General features: G+C 30.8%; 2 protein-coding genes across 2 annotated transcripts in view; both read left to right on the forward strand.

Annotated features, from left to right (window-relative positions):
• LOC139808557 (uncharacterized) lies at positions 1-14,532 on the forward strand. The gene is made up of 14 exons (XM_071770666.1): positions 1-112; positions 254-370; positions 511-636; positions 2,294-2,419; positions 2,859-2,981; positions 5,641-5,985; positions 6,359-6,700; positions 9,788-9,907; positions 10,061-10,186; positions 10,324-10,449; positions 12,270-12,611; positions 12,984-13,319; positions 13,692-14,026; positions 14,399-14,532. Exons 1-13 carry the CDS (start codon positions 27-29, stop codon positions 13,960-13,962), a joined length of 2,586 nt encoding a protein of 861 aa, XP_071626767.1. The 5' UTR covers positions 1-26; the 3' UTR covers positions 13,963-14,026; positions 14,399-14,532.
• LOC139809140 (uncharacterized) overlaps positions 14,023-21,860 on the forward strand; it is a 19,537-nt gene continuing 11,699 nt past the window's right edge. The window contains exons 1-5 of the mRNA XM_071771831.1: positions 14,023-14,026; positions 14,332-14,737; positions 18,959-19,084; positions 19,222-19,347; positions 20,718-21,059. Of these exons, the coding sequence (XP_071627932.1) occupies positions 14,023-14,026; positions 14,332-14,737; positions 18,959-19,084; positions 19,222-19,347; positions 20,718-21,059 (1,004 nt within the window). The remainder of the gene's footprint in view (positions 14,027-14,331; positions 14,738-18,958; positions 19,085-19,221; positions 19,348-20,717; positions 21,060-21,860) is intronic.

The following is a 21,860-nucleotide window of genomic DNA, read 5'->3' on the forward strand; positions in this document are numbered from 1 at the left end:
GTACTTCAAGTTTAACGGATAATACTATGGATCCTTCTGCAGAACGTCAAAATCAAAATATATCTGGTTTGCCTGTTCAATCATTTAAAGAAAAAACAGGCGCATTTAATGTGTAATTATTCGTTTTGCTTATTATACAATATAATGATAACTTGCTATTTAAATATTAATTTTTTTGCAAAAAATTAATTTACAACGTTAATATCTTAAATAATTCCATTTCTAATTGCTCCGTACTTCAATGCCGATCAAGCACTTTAAGTTCAACAAGTCACGATAAGGATCCTAATCTAGAACGTCAAATTCAGGAAATAGTTAATTTTGTTCTTCGATCTGAACAATCGAGAAAAGAAACAAGGGCACTTGATGGGTAATTATTTGTTTTGTTCATATAATATCATACAATTATAATATCTTATTATTAAAATATTTATTTTTCTGAAAAAGAATAACTTATAACGTTAATATTTTATATGATTTTATTTCTAATTGCAACACATTTCTATGCAGACCAAACACCTCAATTTCAATGGGTATTGATACAAATTCTGCTGCAGAATGTCAAATTCAAGAATCACCTGGTTTGCCCGTTCAATTATTTGGACAAACGAGAAAAGAAATAAGCGCATTTGATAAGTAATTATTTGTTTTGCTTATAACTTATATCACACAATGTAATGGTATCTAACTAATTAAATATTCACTTTGGCTGTACTTCCGAAAACGTCCATGCTCAGATTTAGGTGAAACTTTGTGAATAGGTTCCTTTTAGATAGAAAACACATATACCAAAAGGATTTTTTGCGACTCCAAAGTTTAGCAACTTTTTTAACATTTTTAACTTGCTGTCTCCGCACATACATTTTCCACGCGAAACAAACCAAAACAGCTCTCAAGTAATGTAAACAACTATAAAATCATACACAAAGTACAAATATATTAGTTTATATACTCTGCTGTATATTCTGCTTTACCGAAAAAAGTGGAACCCCCCGCAGGGGGGCGGAACTTACTGCCTCCACGCATACACTGTCCACGCGAACCGAGGTTCACGCACCCCCCCCCGTGCTTTCGGGGGAGGTGCGGTAGTCCCGAAATAGTTCACGCATATACTTTCCACGCGAACTGAGGTTCACGCACACCCCCCTCCGTGCTTTCGGGGGAGGTGCGGTAGTCCCGAAATAGTTCACGCATATACTTTCCACGCGAACCGAGGTTCACGCACACCCCCCCGTGCTTTCGGGGGAAGTGTGGTAGTCCCGAAATAGTTCACGCATACACTTTCCACGCGAACCGAGGTTCACGCACACCCCCCCGTGCTTTCGGGGGAGGTGCGATAGTCCCGAAATAGTTCATGCATATACTTTCCACGCGAACCGAGGTTCACGCACACCCCCCCCGTGCTTTCGGGGGAGGTGTGATAATCCCGAAATAGTTCACGCATACACTTTCCACGCGAACCGAGGTTCACGCACACCCCCCCCGTGCTTTCGGGGGAGGTGCGATAGTCCCGAAATAGTTCACGCATATACTTTCCACGCGAACCGAGGTTCACGCACACCCCCCCCCGTGCTTTCGGGGGAGGTGTGGTAGTCCCGAAATAGTTCACGCATACACTTTCCACGCGAACCGAGGTTCACGCACACCCCCTCGTGCTTTCGGGGGAGGTGCGGTAGTCCCGAAATAGTTCACGCATATACTTTCCACGCGAACCGAGGTTCACGCACACCCCCCCGTGCTTTCGGGGGAGGTGTGGTAGTCCCGAAATAGTTCACGCATACACTTTCTACGCGAACCGAGGTTCACGCACACCCCCCCCGTGCTTTCGGGGGAGGTGTGGTAGTCCCGAAATAGTTCACGAGGTGCCACATAGGTTCGTGGCGCGCTTTACAAGCTCGTTTAAGTAGAGGTAGTATTTCACCTCTACTTCTCACCTCACAGAGGAAGTTTCACCAATGATGTTTATGTTATGACTTTGACGGGTATGACTTTATGGTTGTTTACATTACTTGAGAGCTGTTTTGGTTTGTTTCGCGTGGAAAATGTATGTGCGGAGGCAGTAAGTTAAAAATGTTAAAGAAGTTGCTAAACTTTGGAGTCGCAAAAAATCCTTTTAGTATATGTGTTTTCTATCTAAAAGGAACCTATTCACAAAGTTTCATCTAAATCTGAGCATGGACGTTTTCGGAAGTTTCGCCTTCACTTTTCTGCACAAATATAACTTACAACTGTGACATATTTAATAATATTACTTCTTCTTATTTACTTTTAATCACAACACATTTCTACACAGACCAAGCACTTCAAGTTTAGCGGATAATGGTATGGATCCTACTGCAGAACGTCAAAGTGGAGAACTATCTGGTTTGCCAGTTCAATCATTTAAAAAAATGGCAGAAGAAACAGGCGCACTTGATAAGTAATTATTTGTTTTGCTTATATCATACAGTATAGTAATATCTTAATATTTAAATATTTACTTTTTTGCAAAGTAATGATTTACAACGTTAATGTTTTAAATAATTTTCATTTAAATATTTTCTATTTTTATTTGCACCGTATTTCAATGTAGACCAAGCACTTCAAGTTTAGCGGATTATAGTGTAGATTCTTCTGCAGAACGTCAAAGTCAAGATACATCTAGTTTGCCCGTTCAATCATTTAAAGAAACGGCAGAAGAAACAGGCGCATTTAATGAGTAATTGTTCGTTTTGCTTATACAATATAACGATATCTTGATATTTAATTTTTTACTCTTGTACAAGATTTACAATTTTTTTTTCTTTTGCAAGAAAGTAATTTTCCAACGTAAATATTTTTTATAATTTTGTTTTTAATTGCACCTTTTTTTAATGTAGACCAAGCACTTCAATTACAACGGGTTTTGATACAAATCCTAATGCAATTTGTCAAAGTCAGGAAAAGGTTGATTTGGATCCTCAAACATGTGAACGATCGAAAAAAGAAAAAGCACATATTGGGTAACTATTTGTTTTGTTTATATCATACAATATAATGATATCTTACTCTTGAAATACTTACTCTGCTGCAAAAGATTAATTTAATTTTATTTAAATATTTTATTTAATGTTTTATTTATAGATTTCTTTTCAATATTTTATTTAAAAAATATTAATATTTTAAATAATTCCATTACTAATTGCACCGTATTTCAATGCAAACCAAACACTTCAAGTTCAACAAGTTACCATACGAATCCTTCAGCAGAACGTTAAAATACTGCAGAACAATACCTTTGCTTCTGTATTGTCCGCGTTTTTTTATTTGCGAATTAATATATCAAAGGTTTTATATTTTCATGGTTCCCATATAATTGTAAAAAAAAGTGATACCCGTACAAAACATACCTTTTTTGAAAAAGAATAATAAAATGCGCCAGGTATACGTGCTTTATACACAAACTTTATTTTAAAAAATTTTGACCAAATTTGGTCCTATAATTACATATTTTTACTACGAAAAAAATGATATCAAAAGGTACACAACCTGTATTGTTTCCCTCATAGAGGAAGCTTTGTTTTCGTAAATTTCGTATATGAACCTTTGATTGCGTATAAAGTTGGATCTAGTCAACCAAATTTAAATGAATTATGTATAAAATAGGGGTGGAAAAAACCAAAGAAAAGATTGTTTTTTGAATTTTTGATGCTAATATGTTCAGAGTGTTCTAAAACGTCGACATATTGCATTAAAAGAAATGTCCGTATATATGTGTGTGTATGTGGTGATTTGATGTCCGTGGTTGATCTAACTTCCGCAAATATTGAGATATCGGGCTGTTTTTTTTTTAATCGATAGAGTATCATTCAAGGAAGGTTGGTATTGAATTTGGCGATGATCGGTAAAGAGGTTCTTTTTAAAAAAAATTTTGAATTTTTTAAGAAATGCCCGTGGTTGCTCTAACTTTTGTAAATTTTGAAATATTGGGCTATTTCTAATTTTATTATATTGTTTAGTCTTTTCTACCTTTATTTCATATATATTTCTTTAAAATTTGGCGAAGATCGATGAAGGAGTTACCGATTTCTGTTCAAAAAGTTACATGTATAAGTTGTATATGTAATTTTATATAGAGTATCATTAAAAAAAGGTTGGTATTTCGAATTTGGCGATAATAGGTAAAAGGGGATTCTTTCTTTATAAAATTTTAAATTTTTTGAGGATCGGTGAAGGAGTTATCGATTTTTGCCTAAAAAGTGGACAAGCTATACATGTAATCTCTATATATAGAGTATCATAAAAGGAAGGTTGTTCTGAGTTTGGCGAGGATCGGTCAAGGGATTACCGATTTCTGCTTAAAAAGTGTGTAACAATTTTTGCTTAAAAAATGTGCAAGTTATTTGATGGATAAAATATCATTTAAAGAAGGTATTGAATTTGGCGAGGATCGGTGAAAGAGTTACCGATTTTTGCTTAAAAAGTTACATGTATAAGTTATACATGTAATTTTATATAGAGTATCATTAGATTCTAGAAGAAAGTTGGTATTAAGCAGCGGAGAAAGAAGCTGCGGAATTTGGTTGATTAGACCCAGCTTTATACGCGATCAAAGGTCTATAATATTTGGAGAAATGTCTGTGGTTGCTGCAATTTCCGCAAATTTTGAGATATCGTGTTCTTTCTAATTCTGTTATATTCTTTAGTTTTTTCTTGAATTTGGTGAGGATCGGTGAAGGAATTACCGATTTCTGCTTAAAAAGCAGTGTATAAGATGTAATTTTATATAGATTATCATTAAAGGAAGGTTGTTTTGAATTTTGCGAGGATCGGTGAAGAAGTTACCAATTAGTAGCAATTAGTAGGGATTATTTTAGTAAAAACATTAATTATTTAATTGATTTTTGTAAAAGTATAACAGATATTAGTATAACAGATATTAGTTGCAATAAAGCTTTATCACAATAAAAAAAAGTGTGCAAGTAGAAACTTGCACATTGCTTCCTCATAGTTTTTAAGTGTGCAAGTAGAAACCTGCACATTGCTTTTTCTTGGTTTTTAAGTGGGCAAGTAGAAACTTGCACATTGCTTCCTCATAATTTTGTAAGTATGCAAAATATAAATTTGAACATTACTTTCTCACATTTTTTAAGTATGCAAATTATAAATTTGCACATTGCTTATCAACATTTTATTTCACTCATGAAGCTTCCTCTATGAGGAAGCCAAATTAATAAATATCAATTAATAATTATGCATAAAAAAAACAGACTTCCTCATGGAGAAAGCTTTATGAGTGAAATAAAATGTTAATTAAGCAATGTTCAATTTTATAATTTGCATACTTAAAAATTATGAGGAAGCAATGTACAAGTTTCTACTTGCCCATTTAAAAACTATAAGGAAGCAATGTGCAGGTTTCTACTTGCACATTTAAAAACTATGAGGAAGCAATGTGCAAGTTTCTACTAGCACACTTTTTTTATCTTTCTTGGAAAAAGGTAAGTTTGGAGATCTATATGCGAGATCTGGTAATTATGTAAATTCAAACTATATATATCCGTATAAACGTACATCCTAATAAATAAACTATGTCTCTTTTTTACTTTTGCAAGAAATTCTACGAACGCTTGCTGAGCCAAACACTGTACCACATTTAATATTAAACAATATGTATTACAGAACGGTTATGACATCGATAAAAAAATGGAGCAAGTTGTGGAATTATTTCGAGGAATTGAAACGTTCGCTGTTGAAATGCACGACATGTAAAAAAGAAATTAAGGTATCTCATCAAACAAATCGCACAAAAAAAATGAGAGCCCACTTATTTAATGTACATGGAATTTCTCTCGATGATGACACTCTCACACTACCTGACGACTTAAAACATTATTACTCGGAGTTACCGGGATATAAGGCAAAATGTAAAGATTGTGGCAAAACAGTGTCTTTTTTAACAAATGTGGGAACTTTACGAGTACATTTAAGAAGGAGACATTCCATAAAAATCCAGAGTCAAAATAAGTAAGTACACATTCAAAAAATGATTAAAATACTAAAGATTATAAAATAAATGTAATGATAAAACAATCAATAACTAAAAAAAATTGAGCGAATAATAGTTTTTGTCAGGGCATCCATATAATATTTATTTGCAATTTTGATCATAAATGTGCACGTACATTTGGTACGCTTTTTATCCTTCTAATTGAAAAAGATATGTTTTAAGATCTGTACGCAATCTGGTAATTATGAAAATTTTAACTATATATCCGTATAAACATACATCCTAATAAGTGAACCATGTCTCTTTATGACCTTTGTGAGATATTCTACAACAAACGCTTGTTGAGCCAATCACTGTACCACATTTAATATCAGACAGTCTGTATTACAGAAAGGTTACGGCATCGAGAAGAAAACGCAGCAAGTTGTGGAATTATTTCGAGGAATTGAAACCTACGCTGGTGAAGTGCACGACATGTCAAAAAGAAATTAAGATACCTTATCCAACAAAATGCACAAAAATAATGAGAGTACACTTAAATAAACATGGAATATCTCTCGATGATGATATTTACACACTACTGCCTGACGACTTGAGGGAATATTACTCAGTGTTACCGGGATATAAGGCAAAATGTAAAAATTGTGTCAAAACAGTGTCTTTCTTAACAAATATGTCAAATTTACGAATACATTTAAGAATACATTCCACAAGAATCCAGATTCGAGATATGTAAGTACACAATCAAAAATTATTTTAATACTAAAGATTATAAAATAAATGTAATAACAAGACAATCTCAATAGCTAAAGAAAATTCTGCGAATACATTTTTTTATCAGAGCATCCTTATAATACTTATTTGCAATGTTGATCATAAATGTGCCTCTTAAATCATAATAATAATAATATTTTAATTATTTCGCAAATGTAATTTAAATAAATATGAATCGCTTATTTTCACGTTCTTTCATGCATCTCATAAATAAAGACAATTTATAAATTTAGAATAAATATTTATGTACATTAAATATTTATTTGTTTGACATTAGTATTGCAGAAATTTGAGGGAGATATATAAAATGTACGATTTATACTTAGTTCTTATAGATATTTAAATTAAATAGCTTTATATATTTAATAGAATCTAATATATATATATATATATATATATATATATAAGACAACTCTCAAATCTGCCATCTACTGATTACGTAGATGAATAATAATTAATAAAAGTTTCTGTTAACCAACAATCAACCGTTCTTTGTAGTATTTGAATATACGTTGTAGGTCTACAAATGTCAGTATAGTGATATTCATTATTTGTTATCCTTGAGTTATTATTGCAATGTATTTGTATATAGCACCAACCTAATTTATTCTGGCATATTCTACAATTTTTCCTGAAAATATTCCATCACTTTCGACCGTTTTAATTGATGATAGTATTCGTCTTATGTTTAAACACGTACTCATATTAAGGTAGCTTCTATTTTAAATTGTATGTATTTTAGGAAAAACGTTTTTTTCAAGCGACGTATATAACCAGTAAATAAGTAAAACACGACGGACATAGTACAATCAAATTATGGAAAACGTTATTATAATGTTCAACAAAATATCATAAGTTTAATTAGGGAGATAAGCCATTTTACAATCAAGACAAGATTTGGTAGTCTAATAAAGTTATTTTTGTGAATTTATGTCCCGGTAAAGAATTTTTCATATAAAAACATATTTAAACATACCTAATTATATGATATTATATAAAATATTATATAAAATATGTCCATATATGTTTTTTTCTCTTGTAATCTCTGCAGTTCGTATGTTCAAGAAAAATAATAATAAAAAAGAAGAATTAGAAAATAATTAAAAGGATAATTTTCGCATTGTTCATTTATTTGCCTATATATAACTATATATAAATGTAATAATTGTATATAAAATACAATTATATATAATTATATATGAGCAAATTTTTCACATTTGCTCAGACTTTATTTTTTTGTAAAAAAACAATGCAAAAATTATCCTTTTAATTATTTTCTAATTTCTTTCCTTATTATTTTTTTTGTACATACAAACAGAAATTATACAAGAGAAAAAAACATAGTATGGACATATCATGGACATATTTTATATAATACTTCATACAGGGGAAACCTGGGCAGCGCGGATATGTTAAGGTTTAGCAAGAAGACAGACACAGTTAAAGATCTAAACCTTTTTTATTCTAATAATTCTCTTAAAGTAATCAATTTTCAAATAAAATAAGAAAAAAATAAAAAAGTTAAATATTTAAACCTCTTTGCAATCAAAAATTAAAGTAAAAGAAACTGTCTGCTTTGCCCGACACCTCTGGGTAAAGCGGATGGATCATTGGAACTGGTCTCCGTTTATTTCGCTTGGTCATTTGTAAAAACCATCTTAAAACAGAAAAAAACAGCAGTCACAATATGACTTGTATTCATAATCCGTTCTTATTTCAAGACTCTCTTAAGTATAATGTCTTAAGATGCTAATACGGCTCTGTAATTGGTTTATGACACTCTATGACATCTTAAGATTGTATTTAAGACAGTTTTAAATATAAAATCTGACTATGAATACCCAGAATACCAGTCTGTGACCAAAAAGAATATGATTTATCCGCTTTGCCCAAAGCACCTACTTGGCGTGAACTTGGAAAAGTTAAAATAAGTATGAGCAACAAGTGAAAAATTTTAAACCCAATAGAGTTTTAAAAACAGAGAATTCTAATAAAAAATGTGCAAGTAGAAACTTGTACATTGCTTCCTTATAGTTTTTAAGTGTGCAAGTGGAAACTTCTACATTGGTTTCTCATAGTTTTTAAGTGTGCAAGTAGAAACTTGCACATTGCTTCCTTATAGTTTTTAAATGTGCAAGTAGAAACCTGCACATTGCTTCCTCTATGAGGAAGCCTATTTTTTTATGCATAATTATTAGTAAATATTTATTAATTTGGCTTCCTCATAGAGAAAGCAATGTGCAGGTTTCTACTTGCACATTTAAAAACTATAAGGAAGCAATGTGCAAGTTTCTACTTGCTCCACTTAAACAAGTTTCTACTTGCACACTTAAAAACTATGAGAAAGCAATGTACAAAAGTTAAAATAAGTATGAGCAACAAGTGAAAAATTTTAAACCCAATAGAGTTTTAAAAACAGAAAATTCTAATAAAAAAACATTCATAGTGGTTAAGGAACAAATACTACTAATAATCAAGCTACGCTACCTTAGCAAAAATCGCAAGAAAACACACATAATTTATTTTTTCCTCATAAAAAACGCACGAGAGCAATCACGTGTTCTGACGGCGACAGGTCGCTCCTTTTTCCTGCAGAGACCTATATCTAATATAGATGAGCAAAAAATGCCTATCCGCTTTAATTGCCAGGGGCATTCCTTTAATATTATATGATTATATATATTTAAATATGTTTTTATATAAAACATTTTTTACCGGGGTATTCTTCATCTCAACTAAAGCTAGAATAGAACAATTATCTTAAAATAGCGTTTCTCCCTAACTTAATTTTATATCATATTGGTCGTATTTCACTTATCTATTAATCACAAATTCAGTCTAGACATTAATTGTTTGACATTAGCATTACAGAAATTCGAGATATGAAACATTCTCTCTTTATCTCTTTCTCTTCCTTCCTTCTCACTCTCACTTACAAAACACTTTACTCCATTACGGTTCACCTATAATAAGTACATATAATAGCATTAAGTAATACGTACAGTTGTAGTATTTTAATAATTATTACCTTTTTCTAATTTTAAGCACTTCAAGTTTAGCGGATAATGGTATGGATCCTTCTGCAGAACGTCAAAGTCAAGATACGTCTGGTTTGCCCGTTCAATCATTTAAAGAAACGGCAGAAGAAACAGGCAAACTTAATGAGTAATTATTTGTTTTGCTTATATTATACGGTATAGTAATATCTTGATATTTAAATATTTACTTTTTTGCAAAGCAATGATTTACAACGTTAATGTTTTAAATAATTTTTATTTAAATATTTTCTATTTCTATTTGCACCGTATTTCAATACAGACCAAGCACTTCGAGTTTAGCGGATTATAGTGTGGATCCTACTGCAGAACGTCAAAGTGAAGAACTATCTGGTTTGCCCGTTCAATCATTTAAAGAAACGACAGAAAAAACAGGCACACTTGATGAGTAATTATTCCTTTTGCTTATATCATACAATATAATAATATCTTGATATTTAAATATTTACTCTTTTGCAAAAGATTAATTTACAATGTTAATATTTTAAATAATTCGATCTCTAATTGCTCCGTATTTCAATGCAGACCAAGCACTTCAAGTTCAATGGATTATAACACAAATTCCGCTGCAGAATGTCAAAGTCAGGAAATAGTTGATTTAGATCCCCAAACATGTGAACAATCGAGAAAAGGAACAAGGGCACGTGATGGGTAATTGTTTGTTTGTTTATATATAATACAATATAATGATATATCATTGAAATATTTACTCTCCTGAAAAGAATAATTTATTATAGAATAATTTAACGTTAATATTTTATATAATTCTATTTCTAATTGCACCTCATTTCGATTCTGACCAAGTATTTCAAGTTTTACGGGTTATGAAAAGAATCCTTCTGCAAAACATTAAAATATTGCAGAAAATACTTTTGCTTCTGTATTGTCTACGTTTTCTTATTTGCAAATTCATATATCAAAAGTTTTATATTATCATATCATGCAATGGTTTCTATGTAATTGTAAAAAAGAAGTGATATCCGTATAAAACATATTTTTTTTAAAAAACAGTGAATAAAATGCGCCAGGTATACGTGCTCCATACACAATCTTTATTGAAAAAAAATTAGATCTAATTTTGTCATACAATTATATATGTTTTTATGTAACACGTGCATGGAAAGTGCCCCATTACGCACGCTACGCGTGCGTGATAGACCACTTTCCAGGCACTTGCAACATAAAATAGGGAGTGTAAGTCGTGTGTAAAGATGAAAATTCTCGGGTGCGGTTACCGCACTCGCCTTCGGCTCGTGCGTAAACTCCGCACCCGCCTTCGGCTCGTGCGTAAACTCCGCACCCGGGAATTTTCATCTTACCTCACTTGTTACACAAATAACTATTCTTGCTACAAAAACAATGATACCCGAAAGTTTGCATCAAACGAATAAAATAAATTCCCAGAAAGCAAAGCGTGTCTGATCAAAATCGCGCAAACCTGTGATTTTAAATAATTCTATCTAATTGCACCGTATTTCAATGCAAACCAAACACTTCAAGTTCAACGTTTACCCATACGAATCCTTCAGCAGAACGTTAAAATACTGCAGAACAATATCTTTGCTTCTGTGTTGTCCGCGTTTTTTTATTTGCAAATTAATATATCAAAAGTTTTATATTTTCATGGTTCCCATATTCCTTCCTTTCTAATAAAAGGCATGTTAAGTCGATACTCGCATATCTCGAAGTTATTTGTTGCCGCTTTTTCGCGATGCCAATTGGTTCTCTTGCTGCGCTTACTTCATTTGCAGCTGTCATCGGATATTTTGACAGTTGTGTGTATCAAGAAGTTAATAGTGTAATAGTAATTGCATAATGTTAAAGCTAATTAGCGCGCGCGAAGCGCGCGTCTGTGGTGTCTAGTAATTGTAAAAAAAGAAGTGATATCCGTACAAAACATACCTTTTTTGAAAAAAGATAATATATTTACCAAAAAGATAATAAAATTTATACACAAACTTTATTTTAAAAAATTTTGATCAAATTTGGTTTTATAATTACATATTTTTTACTACAAAAATATCAATGATAAATGATCAATGACAAAATGATATCAAAAGGTACACAACCTGTACTGTTTTTTTATTATTTAGATTCACACACAAAAGACATTTGGCGCCAAGTGTTTCTTATCATATTTACTTGGCGCAAATCTTTTGATATTATTGTTTTTGTAGCAAAAAAATACAAATGGCATTATGAGATCAAATTAGATCAAAATTTTCTCTCTTTGATAAAGGTGTTGTATGGATTACGTATACTTGGCGCGTTTTTTATCTTTCTTGGAAAAAGGTAAGTTTGGAGATCTATGTGCGAGATCTGGTAGTTAGGTAAATTTAAACTACATATCCGTATAAATGTACATTCTAATAAATAAACTATGTCTCTTTTTTATCTTTGTGAGAAGTTCTACGAACGCTTGCTGAGGCAATCACTGTACCACATTTAATATCAGACAGTCTGTATTGCAGAAAAGTTACGGCACCGAGAAGAAAATGCAGCAAGTTGTGGAATTATTTCGAGGAATTGAAACCTTCGCTGGTGAAGTGCACGACTTGTAAAAAAGAAATTAAGGTATTTTATCCAAGAAATCTCACAAGAATAATGAGAGAACACTTATTAAATAAACATAGAATATCTCTCGATGATGACACTCTCACACTACCTGACGACTTAAAACAATATTACTCGGAGTTACCGGAATATAAGGCAAAATGTAAAAATTGTGGCAAAACATTGTCTTTTTTAACAAATACGGGATATTTACGAAAACATTTAAGAAGACATTCCATAAGAATTCTGAGTCAAGATGAGTAAGTACACATTCAAAAAATTATTAAAATACTGAAGACTATAAAATAAATATAATGATAAAACAATCAATAACTAAAGAAAATTGAGCGAATAATAGTTTTTGTCAGAGCATCTATATAATATTTATTTCAAATTTTGATCATAAATGTGCACGTATATTTGGTACGTTTTTCATCCTTCTAATTGAAAAAGATATGTTTCAAGATCTGTACGCGATATGGTAATTATTAAAATTTTAACTATATATCCGTATAAACATATACATCCTAATAAGTGAACCATGTCTCTTTATGACCTTTGTGAGATATTCTACAAACCTTTGTTGAGCCAATCACTGTACCACAATTAATATCAGACAGTCTGTATTACAGAAAGGGATCAAGAAAAAAACGCAGCAAATTGTGGAATTATTTCGAGGAATTGAAACCTTCGCTGGTGAAGTGCACGACCTGTAAAAAAGAAATTAAGGTACTTCATCTAAAAGATCGCACAAAAATAATGAGAGTACACTTATTAAAAAAACATGGAATATCTCTCGATGATGACACTGTCACACTACCTGACGACTTAAAACAATATTACTCGGAGTTACCGGGATATAAGGCAAAATGTAAAAATTGTGGCAAAACATTGTCTTTTTTAACAAATACGGGATATTTACGAAAACATTTAAGAAGACATTCCATAAGAATTCTGAGTCAAGATGAGTAAGTACACATTCAAAAAATTATTAAAATACTGAAGACTATAAAATAAATATAATGATAAAACAATCAATAACTAAAGAAAATTGAGCGAATAATAGTTTTTATCAGAGCATCTATATAATATTTATTTCAAATTTTGATCATAAATGTGCACGTATATTTGGTACGTTTTTCATCCTTCTAATTGAAAAAGATATGTTTCAAGATCTGTACGCGATATGGTAATTATTAAAATTTTAACTATATATCCGTATAAACATATACATCCTAATAAGTGAACCATGTCTCTTTATGACCTTTGTGAGATATTCTACAAACCTTTGTTGAGCCAATCACTGTACCACAATTAATATCAGACAGTCTGTATTACAGAAAGGGATCAAGAAAAAAACGCAGCAAATTGTGGAATTATTTCGAGGAATTGAAACCTTCGCTGGTGAAGTGCACGACCTGTAAAAAAGAAATTAAGGTACTTCATCTAAAAGATCGCACAAAAATAATGAGAGTACACTTATTAAAAAAACATGGAATATCTCTCGATGATGACACTGTCACACTACCTGACGACTTAAAACAATATTACTCGGAGTTACCGGGATATAAGGCAAAATGTAAAAATTGTGGCAAAACATTGTCTTTTTAACAAATACGGGATATTTACGAAAACATTTAAGAAGACATTCCATAAGAATTCTGAGTCAAGATGAGTAAGTACACATTCAAAAAATTATTAAAATACTGAAGACTATAAAATAAATATAATGATAAAACAATCAATAACTAAAGAAAATTGAGCGAATAATAGTTTTTATCAGAGCATCTATATAATATTTATTTCAAATTTTGATCATAAATGTGCACGTATATTTGGTACGTTTTTTATCCTTCTAATTGAAAAAGATATGTTTCAAGATCTGTACGCGATATGGTAATTATTAAAATTTTAACTATATATCCGTATAAACATATACATCCTAATAAGTGAACCATGTCTCTTTATGACCTTTGTGAGATATTCTACAAACGTTTGTTGAGCCAATCACTGTACCACAATTAATATCAGACAGTCTGTATTACAGAAAGGGATCAAGAAAAAAACGCAGCAAATTGTGGAATTATTTCGAGGAATTGAAACCTTCGCTGGTGAAGTGCACGACCTGTAAAAAAGAAATTAAGGTACTTCATCTAAAAGATCGCACAAAAATAATGAGAGTACACTTATTAAAAAAACATGGAATATTTCTCGATGATGACACTGTCACACTACCTGACGACTTAAGGCAATATTACTCAGTGTTACCGGGATATAAGGCAAAATGTAAAGAATGTGGCAAAACAGTGTCTTTCTTAACACATTTGCGAAATTTACGAGAACATTTAAGAAGGAGACATTCCATAAGAATCCAGAGTCGAAATAAGTAAGTACACATTCAAAAAATTATTAAAATACTAAAGATTATAAAATAAATGTAATGATAAAATCAATAACTAAAGAAAATTGAGCGAATAAAAGTTTTTGTCAGGGCATCCATATAATATTTATTTGCAATTTTGATCATAAATGTGCACGTTCACTTGGTACGTTTTTTATCCTTTTAATTGAAAAAGATATGTTTCAAGATCTGTACGCGATCTGGTAATTATGAAAATTTTAACTATATATCCGTATAAACATACATCCTAATAAGTGAATCATGTCTTTTTATGATCTTTGTGAGATATTCTACAAACGTTTGTTGAGCCAATCACTGTACCACAATTAATATCAGACAGTCTGTATTACAGAAAGGTTACGGCATCGACACTTATTGACTTTATACACACTTATACACACTTATACACTTATTGATAAAACATGGAATATCTCTCGATGATGACACTCTCACACTACCTGACGACTTAAGGCAATATTACTCGGAGTTATTGAGATATAAGGCAAAATGTCATGATTGTGGCAAAATATTTCTTTTTAACAAAAAACAGATCTTTAAGATACCATTTAAGAATACATTCCACAAAAATCCATAGTCGAGATAAGTACACAATCAAAAATCATTTTAATACTAAAGATTATAAAATATATGTAATAACAAAACAATCAATAGCTAAAGAAAATTCTGCGAAAATTTTTTTTATTAGAGCATTCTTATAATACTTATTTGCAATTCTGATCATAAATGTGCCTCTCAAATAATAGTAATAATAATAATATTTCAATTAGTTCGCAAATATAATTTAAATAAATACGAATTGCTTATATTCACGTTCTTCCATGCATTCTAAATATAGACAATTTAGAAATTTAGATTAGATATTTATTTACATTAGATATTTATTTGTTTGACATTAGTATTGCAGAAATTAAAAGTAGATATATAAAATGTACAATTCATACATAGTTCTTATAAATATTATATTAAAAAATCTCTATATTTAATAAAATTTATATAAGTATTTGAATATACGTTGTAGGTGCAAATGTCAGCATAGTGATATTCATTATTTGTTATTCTTAAGTTATTATTGTATATATGTATATAGCACCAACCTAATTTATTCTGGCATATTCTACCATTTTTCCTGATAATATTTTATACATCACTTTTGACCGTTTTGATTGATGACAGTATCCGGCTTATGTTTAAACGCGTACTCACATTAAGACAGCCTTTATTTTAAATTATAAGTATATTAGGAAAAAATGTGCAAATTAGAAATTTGCACTTGGCTTCCTCATTAAATTGAGATGTGGAAATTTGCACATAGCAAAGTTACAATTTTGAAGTGAGAAAGTAGGAAATTAGCAAATTGAATCCACAACGTATTGCTACGCGCTCAAAGCTTCTCTATGAGGAATCTTGTATTTTAGATGCATAATTTTTAGTTTGGCTTCCTCATAGAGGAAGTTTTTTGCACGTAGCAATACGTTGATGGATTCAATTTGCTAATTTTCTACTCTCTCACAAAAATTGTGACTTTGCTATGTGCACATTTCCACATCTCAATTTGATGAGGAAGCCAAGTGCAAATTTCTAATTTGCACAATTTTTTTTCAAATTTTTTCATAAAATTTACAAGCTGCATCTTCTTCTTACTTTTTTTCTAAAAGTCTAGCTGCCTCTATCCTTCCTTAACTTTCTTTAATTATACTTTTTTGTTTATATTAATTTTGTTTTTGATATAAAGCTAAGTCTAATCAACCAACTCTTAAAAAATTATATATGAAATAGGGGTAGAAAAGACTGAAAAATATAATAAAATTAAACATTGATCAATATTTCCAAATTTGCGGAAGTTAGAGCAACCACGGACATTTCTAAAAAAATTCAAAATTAAAAAAAAAGAACCCTTTTACCGATCATCGCCAAATTTAATCCCAACCTTCCTTACATGATACTCTATCGATAAAAAAAAAAAAAAAAATATATATATATCCCAATATCTAAAAAATTACAGAAGTTAGAGCACATACGGACAACAATATACACACACACACACACACATACACTCATACATACATACATACACAAGAACATTTTGTACAAAATTTAATTTTTTGACGTTTTAGAACATTCTAAACACGTTGCCAGATCCCCGGAAAATTCTACCCCTGTTTCATATACTTTTGGTAAAAATTCGATCCACTAACGAATGAGTAGTTGTTCACGGACAGACGGACGGACGGACAGACAAACAGTCGGGTTTTATATAATAGTATGATAGTATGATATGATATGATATATAAATGTAATAATTGTATATAAAATACAATTGTATATAATTATATATGAGCAAATTTTTCACATTTGCTCAGATTTTATTCTTTTGTAAAAAAACAATGCATAAATTATCCTTTTAATTATTTTCTAAAAATTGATAAAAGTATGGCTATATATGAGAGTCAGACGCAGTTATTGGTGCGTAAATGATCAGAATCACTGATTTATTTCCAGTGTAATATACATTCGTACGTTTCGGCTCGAGATTGAGCCATCTTCAGCGAGAAAAATAAATTAATTACTCCATTCTCCATTCTTGTTAGATGAGTTTCAGGATTCGGAGATTCAAAACCGACATTAACTATTAAATTGATATCCGATAGTCAGGGAAACAAGAGTATCACAAAGCCATATAGAATAGCATATAAGTATATAAGATGTCATCCGAAAAGATACATACTACATTTACGTGAGCGTTACTTCTGTAGTAACTACGATAGATCACTCGTTTAGGCGAAGTAAATTATCGTAAGTTACTACAAAATCCCGTTTACGCGAAGGAATTATCGTAAGTTACTATAGAAGTAACGCTCGCGTAAACGTAGTAATAAAAATATAAAGAGACGGAATCAACGAACTTGTCAGGACGACGGACACGAATTATTTTCTAATTCTTTTTCTCATTATTTTTCTTGTACATACAGAGATTATACAAGAGAAGAAAACATAGTATGGACATATATGAACATATTTTATATAATATTTTATACAGGGGAAGCCCGGTCAGCGCGTATATGTTAAGATTTAGCAAGAAAAAAGACAGTTAAAATTGAGATAAAAAAAACCTTTTTTATTCTAATAATACTCTCAAAGTAATTAAATTTCAAAAAAAATAAAAAAAATTAATAAGTTAAATATTTAAATCTCTTTAAAATAAAAAATTAAAGCAAAAGAAACTGTCCGCTATGGCCCGACCCCTCTGGGATAAAGCGGATGAATCACTGGAACTGGTCTCTGTCCATTTCGCACGGTCTGTTTTACGTTTGTATTGAAAAACCATCTTAAAACAGAAAAAACAGTAGTCACAATATAGCCCGTATTCATAGTCCGTTCTTATTTCAAGACTCTCTCTCTTAAGTATAATCTATACTTCTATACTATTATATAAAATTCTTACGGGTGGTGTATGTTTAGCCGTTTTTAACTTAAAAACTATTGGACCGAATTTTTATCAAAAGCATATAAAATAGGGGTAAAATTTTCGGGAAAGTGCTATAGAGTGTATGGTTTTTCGTTATCTATTTTCTGGAAACCTATTTTTTAATTTTTCTAATTCTTACGGGTAAAGAATTAAAAAAATCGGTTTCCAGAAAATAGATAACAAAAAACTATACACTCTATAGCACTCCCCGAAAAATTCTACCCCTATTTTATTTCTACCCCATTCAATTATTTAAAGAAACGGCAGAAGAAACAGGCGAACTTAATGAGTAATTATTTGTTTTGCTTATATCATACAGTATAGTAATATCTTGATATTTAAATATTTACTCTTTTGCAAAGTAATGATTTACAACGTTAATGTTTTAAATAATTTTCATTTAAATATTTTCTATTTCTATTTGCACCGTATTTCAATGCTGTGCTATACTATGCTGTAGGATACTATGTATCCTACTGTAGAACGTCAAAGTGAAGAACTATCTGGCTTGCCCGTTTAATCATTTAAAGAAACGACAGAAAAAACAGGCGCTATTAACAAGTATTATAATTATTCGTTTTGCTTATGTCATACAATATAATGATATCTCGATATTTAAATGTTTACTTTTTTGCGAGAGAGTAATTTACAGCTTTAATATTTTAAATAATTTCTATTTACATATTTTTCATTTCTAATTGCACCGTATTTCAATGCAGATCAAGCACTTTAAGTTTAGCGGATAATGGTATGGATCTTTCTGCAGAACGTCAAAGTCAAGATATATCTGGCTTGCCCGTTCAATCATTTAAAGAAACGACAGAAAAAACAGGCGTTCTTAATGAGTAATTATTCGTTTTGCTTATGTCATACAATATAATGATAACTTGATATTTAAATATTTACTCTTTTTCAAAAGAATAACTTACAATGTTAATGTCTTAAATAATTCCATTTCTAATTGCACCGTATTTCAATGCAGATCAAGCACTGCAAATTCAATGGATTTCAATATGAATCCTTCTGCAGAACGTCAAAGTCAGAAAACAGTTGACTTGGGTCCTCAAACGTGTGAACAATCGAGAAAGGAAACAAGGGCACGTGATAGGTAATTATTTGTTTTGCTTGTATCACATAATATAATGACATATTATTATTAAAATATTTACTCTTCTGCAAAGGATAATTTATAACGTTAATATTTTATATAATTCCATTTTCAATTGTAACACATTTCGATGCAGACCAAGCATTTCAAGTTCAACGGGTTATGATACAAATCCTTCTGCAGAACTTTAACATACAGCAGAACAATTGTTGGCCTCTGTATTGTCCGCGTTTTTTTATTTGCAAGTTAATATGTCAAAGGTTTGATATTTCCATGGTTTTCATGTAATTGTAAAAAAAGAGTGATATCCGTACAAAACGTACCTTCTTAAAAAAGTAAATAAAATGCCAGGTGTACGTGCTCTATACACAATCTTTATTGGGAGAAAAAAAAATTGATCTAATTTTGTCATACAATTATAATTGCTTTCTTGCTACAAAAACAATAATACCCGAAAGTTTGTATCAAACGAATAAAATAAATTCCCAGATAGCAAAGCGTGTCTGATCAAAATCGCGCAAACCTGTGATTGCTTATGATGCTGGCAACTTGCCATACATTTGCTTCAATTGATGTCGAGTAATTCAATATTTGAACCAACACGCAGGCAATATTGGATATATGTATTGCCAGCAATTTGTCGGCAAGAAAACAGCATCAAATTTACTTCGCGTTGCTAGCAATATAACAGCATTGTGTGATCCTATGAATTATTACAGCAACATGACAGCAACAGCTCGAATTTTGAATCAGACGATTTTAGACCGCAGCATATAAGTTGCCAACAAGTTGCTGGCAAGTTGTTGTACAAAATTGTTATATCGTGAAGGCATCAACTTGCCGACAAATGCGGACTCAGTTGCCACAATTCTGAAAGCAACACATACTATGTTGTCGGCAACATGCCACAACAATGTAGACACGTTGCTGTCTGGGTCTTTAAGAAAATCAGATGTTACTACTAACTTATCCTATTTATTTAATGCAAACTTCCGAATATTATTGTAAATATTTTGAAGAAACATCAGATGTTACTAATTTATCATATTCTTTATTGTAAAAAACACAAATAAAATTATAACATCAAGTATTATTTCAGAATTTTTTCCAATAATGAGTTCCATAGAGCACGTACATTTGATTATTGACGATATTTACCTTTTCAGAAAAATGTAACTTTTGTATATCTGTACGTGATCTAATAATTATATAAATTCGAATTATATAAATTCGATCTACATATCCATATAAACATACGCCCCAGTAAAAAAAATCATACCTTTTTTTTACCTTTGTGAGAAATTCTGCAAGCCCTTTTTAAGGCGCTCACTGTATCACATTTAGTATCAGACGATTAATCTTTATTACAGGTCAGTCATAATGGCACCGAAGAGAAAACGCAGCTTGTTGTGGAATTATTTCGAGCAATTGAAACCTTCGCTGGTAAAGTGCACAATTTGTAAAATGGAAATTTATATGCCTCATCCATCGAACAACACAGCAATAATGATAGGACACTTAAATAGACATGGAATATTTTTCAATAATGACATTTTCACACTTCCTGACGTTTTGAGGAAATATTACTCGGAATTACCGGGATATAAGGCAAAATGTAATGATTGCGGTAAAACAATGTCCTTCTTAACAAATATTGTACGTTTACGAAAACATTTAAGAAGACATTCCACAAGAATCCTCAGTCGAAATGAGTAAGTACACATTCAAAATTATTAAAATTATTAGACTATAAAATGAATGCAATAAAACAATCAGCAGCTAAAGATAAAACGCGAATACAAGTTTTTATCAGGTCATCCATATAATATTTATTTACAATTTTGATCATAAATACGTTTCTCAAATAGTAATAAAAATAATATTTCAATTATTTTGCATAATTTAAATAAATTTGAGTCAATTATTTCACGTTTTTTTATGCATTATAGATATAGATCAAAAATTTAAATTAGATGTCTATTTGGTTGACATTAACACTGTAGAAATTCGAGACAGATATACAGAGTGTTTCCTAAGTAAGTAAACTAACTTGAAGGGTATATTCCTTGGCTTATTTGAAAAAGAAAAAATTCTCTAAACATGTATCCTGAACTATTTCGTTTTCAAAATACAAGATGTCAAAATTGTGAAAAAAAAAATGAAAACTGAAAATCTAGAAAACGATAAGATATTAGATATAGATAAGATATTTCATTCAAATTTAGTATGCGTATATGCGGTATTAAGAAACATGTATCTTCCAGTATCGATGAATTATCTTTTAATCTACCTGGGGCGTGTGTTTTTGACACCATGTATTTTGAAGACAAAGTAGTTTAGAACACATGTTTATAGAACCTTTTTTTTTCTTAAAATAAGCCAAGAAATATCTCCTTCAAGTTTGTGTACTTACTTAGAAAACACCCTGTATAAAATGTATAATATTATACCCAGTTCTTATAGGTATTCAAATTAAATAGCTCAATTTAATAAAATCTATATAGCAGAACTCA

The sequence above is a fragment of the Temnothorax longispinosus genome, chromosome 2, assembly GCF_030848805.1.
Source record: "Temnothorax longispinosus isolate EJ_2023e chromosome 2, Tlon_JGU_v1, whole genome shotgun sequence".
Lineage (NCBI taxonomy): Eukaryota > Metazoa > Arthropoda > Insecta > Hymenoptera > Formicidae > Temnothorax > Temnothorax longispinosus.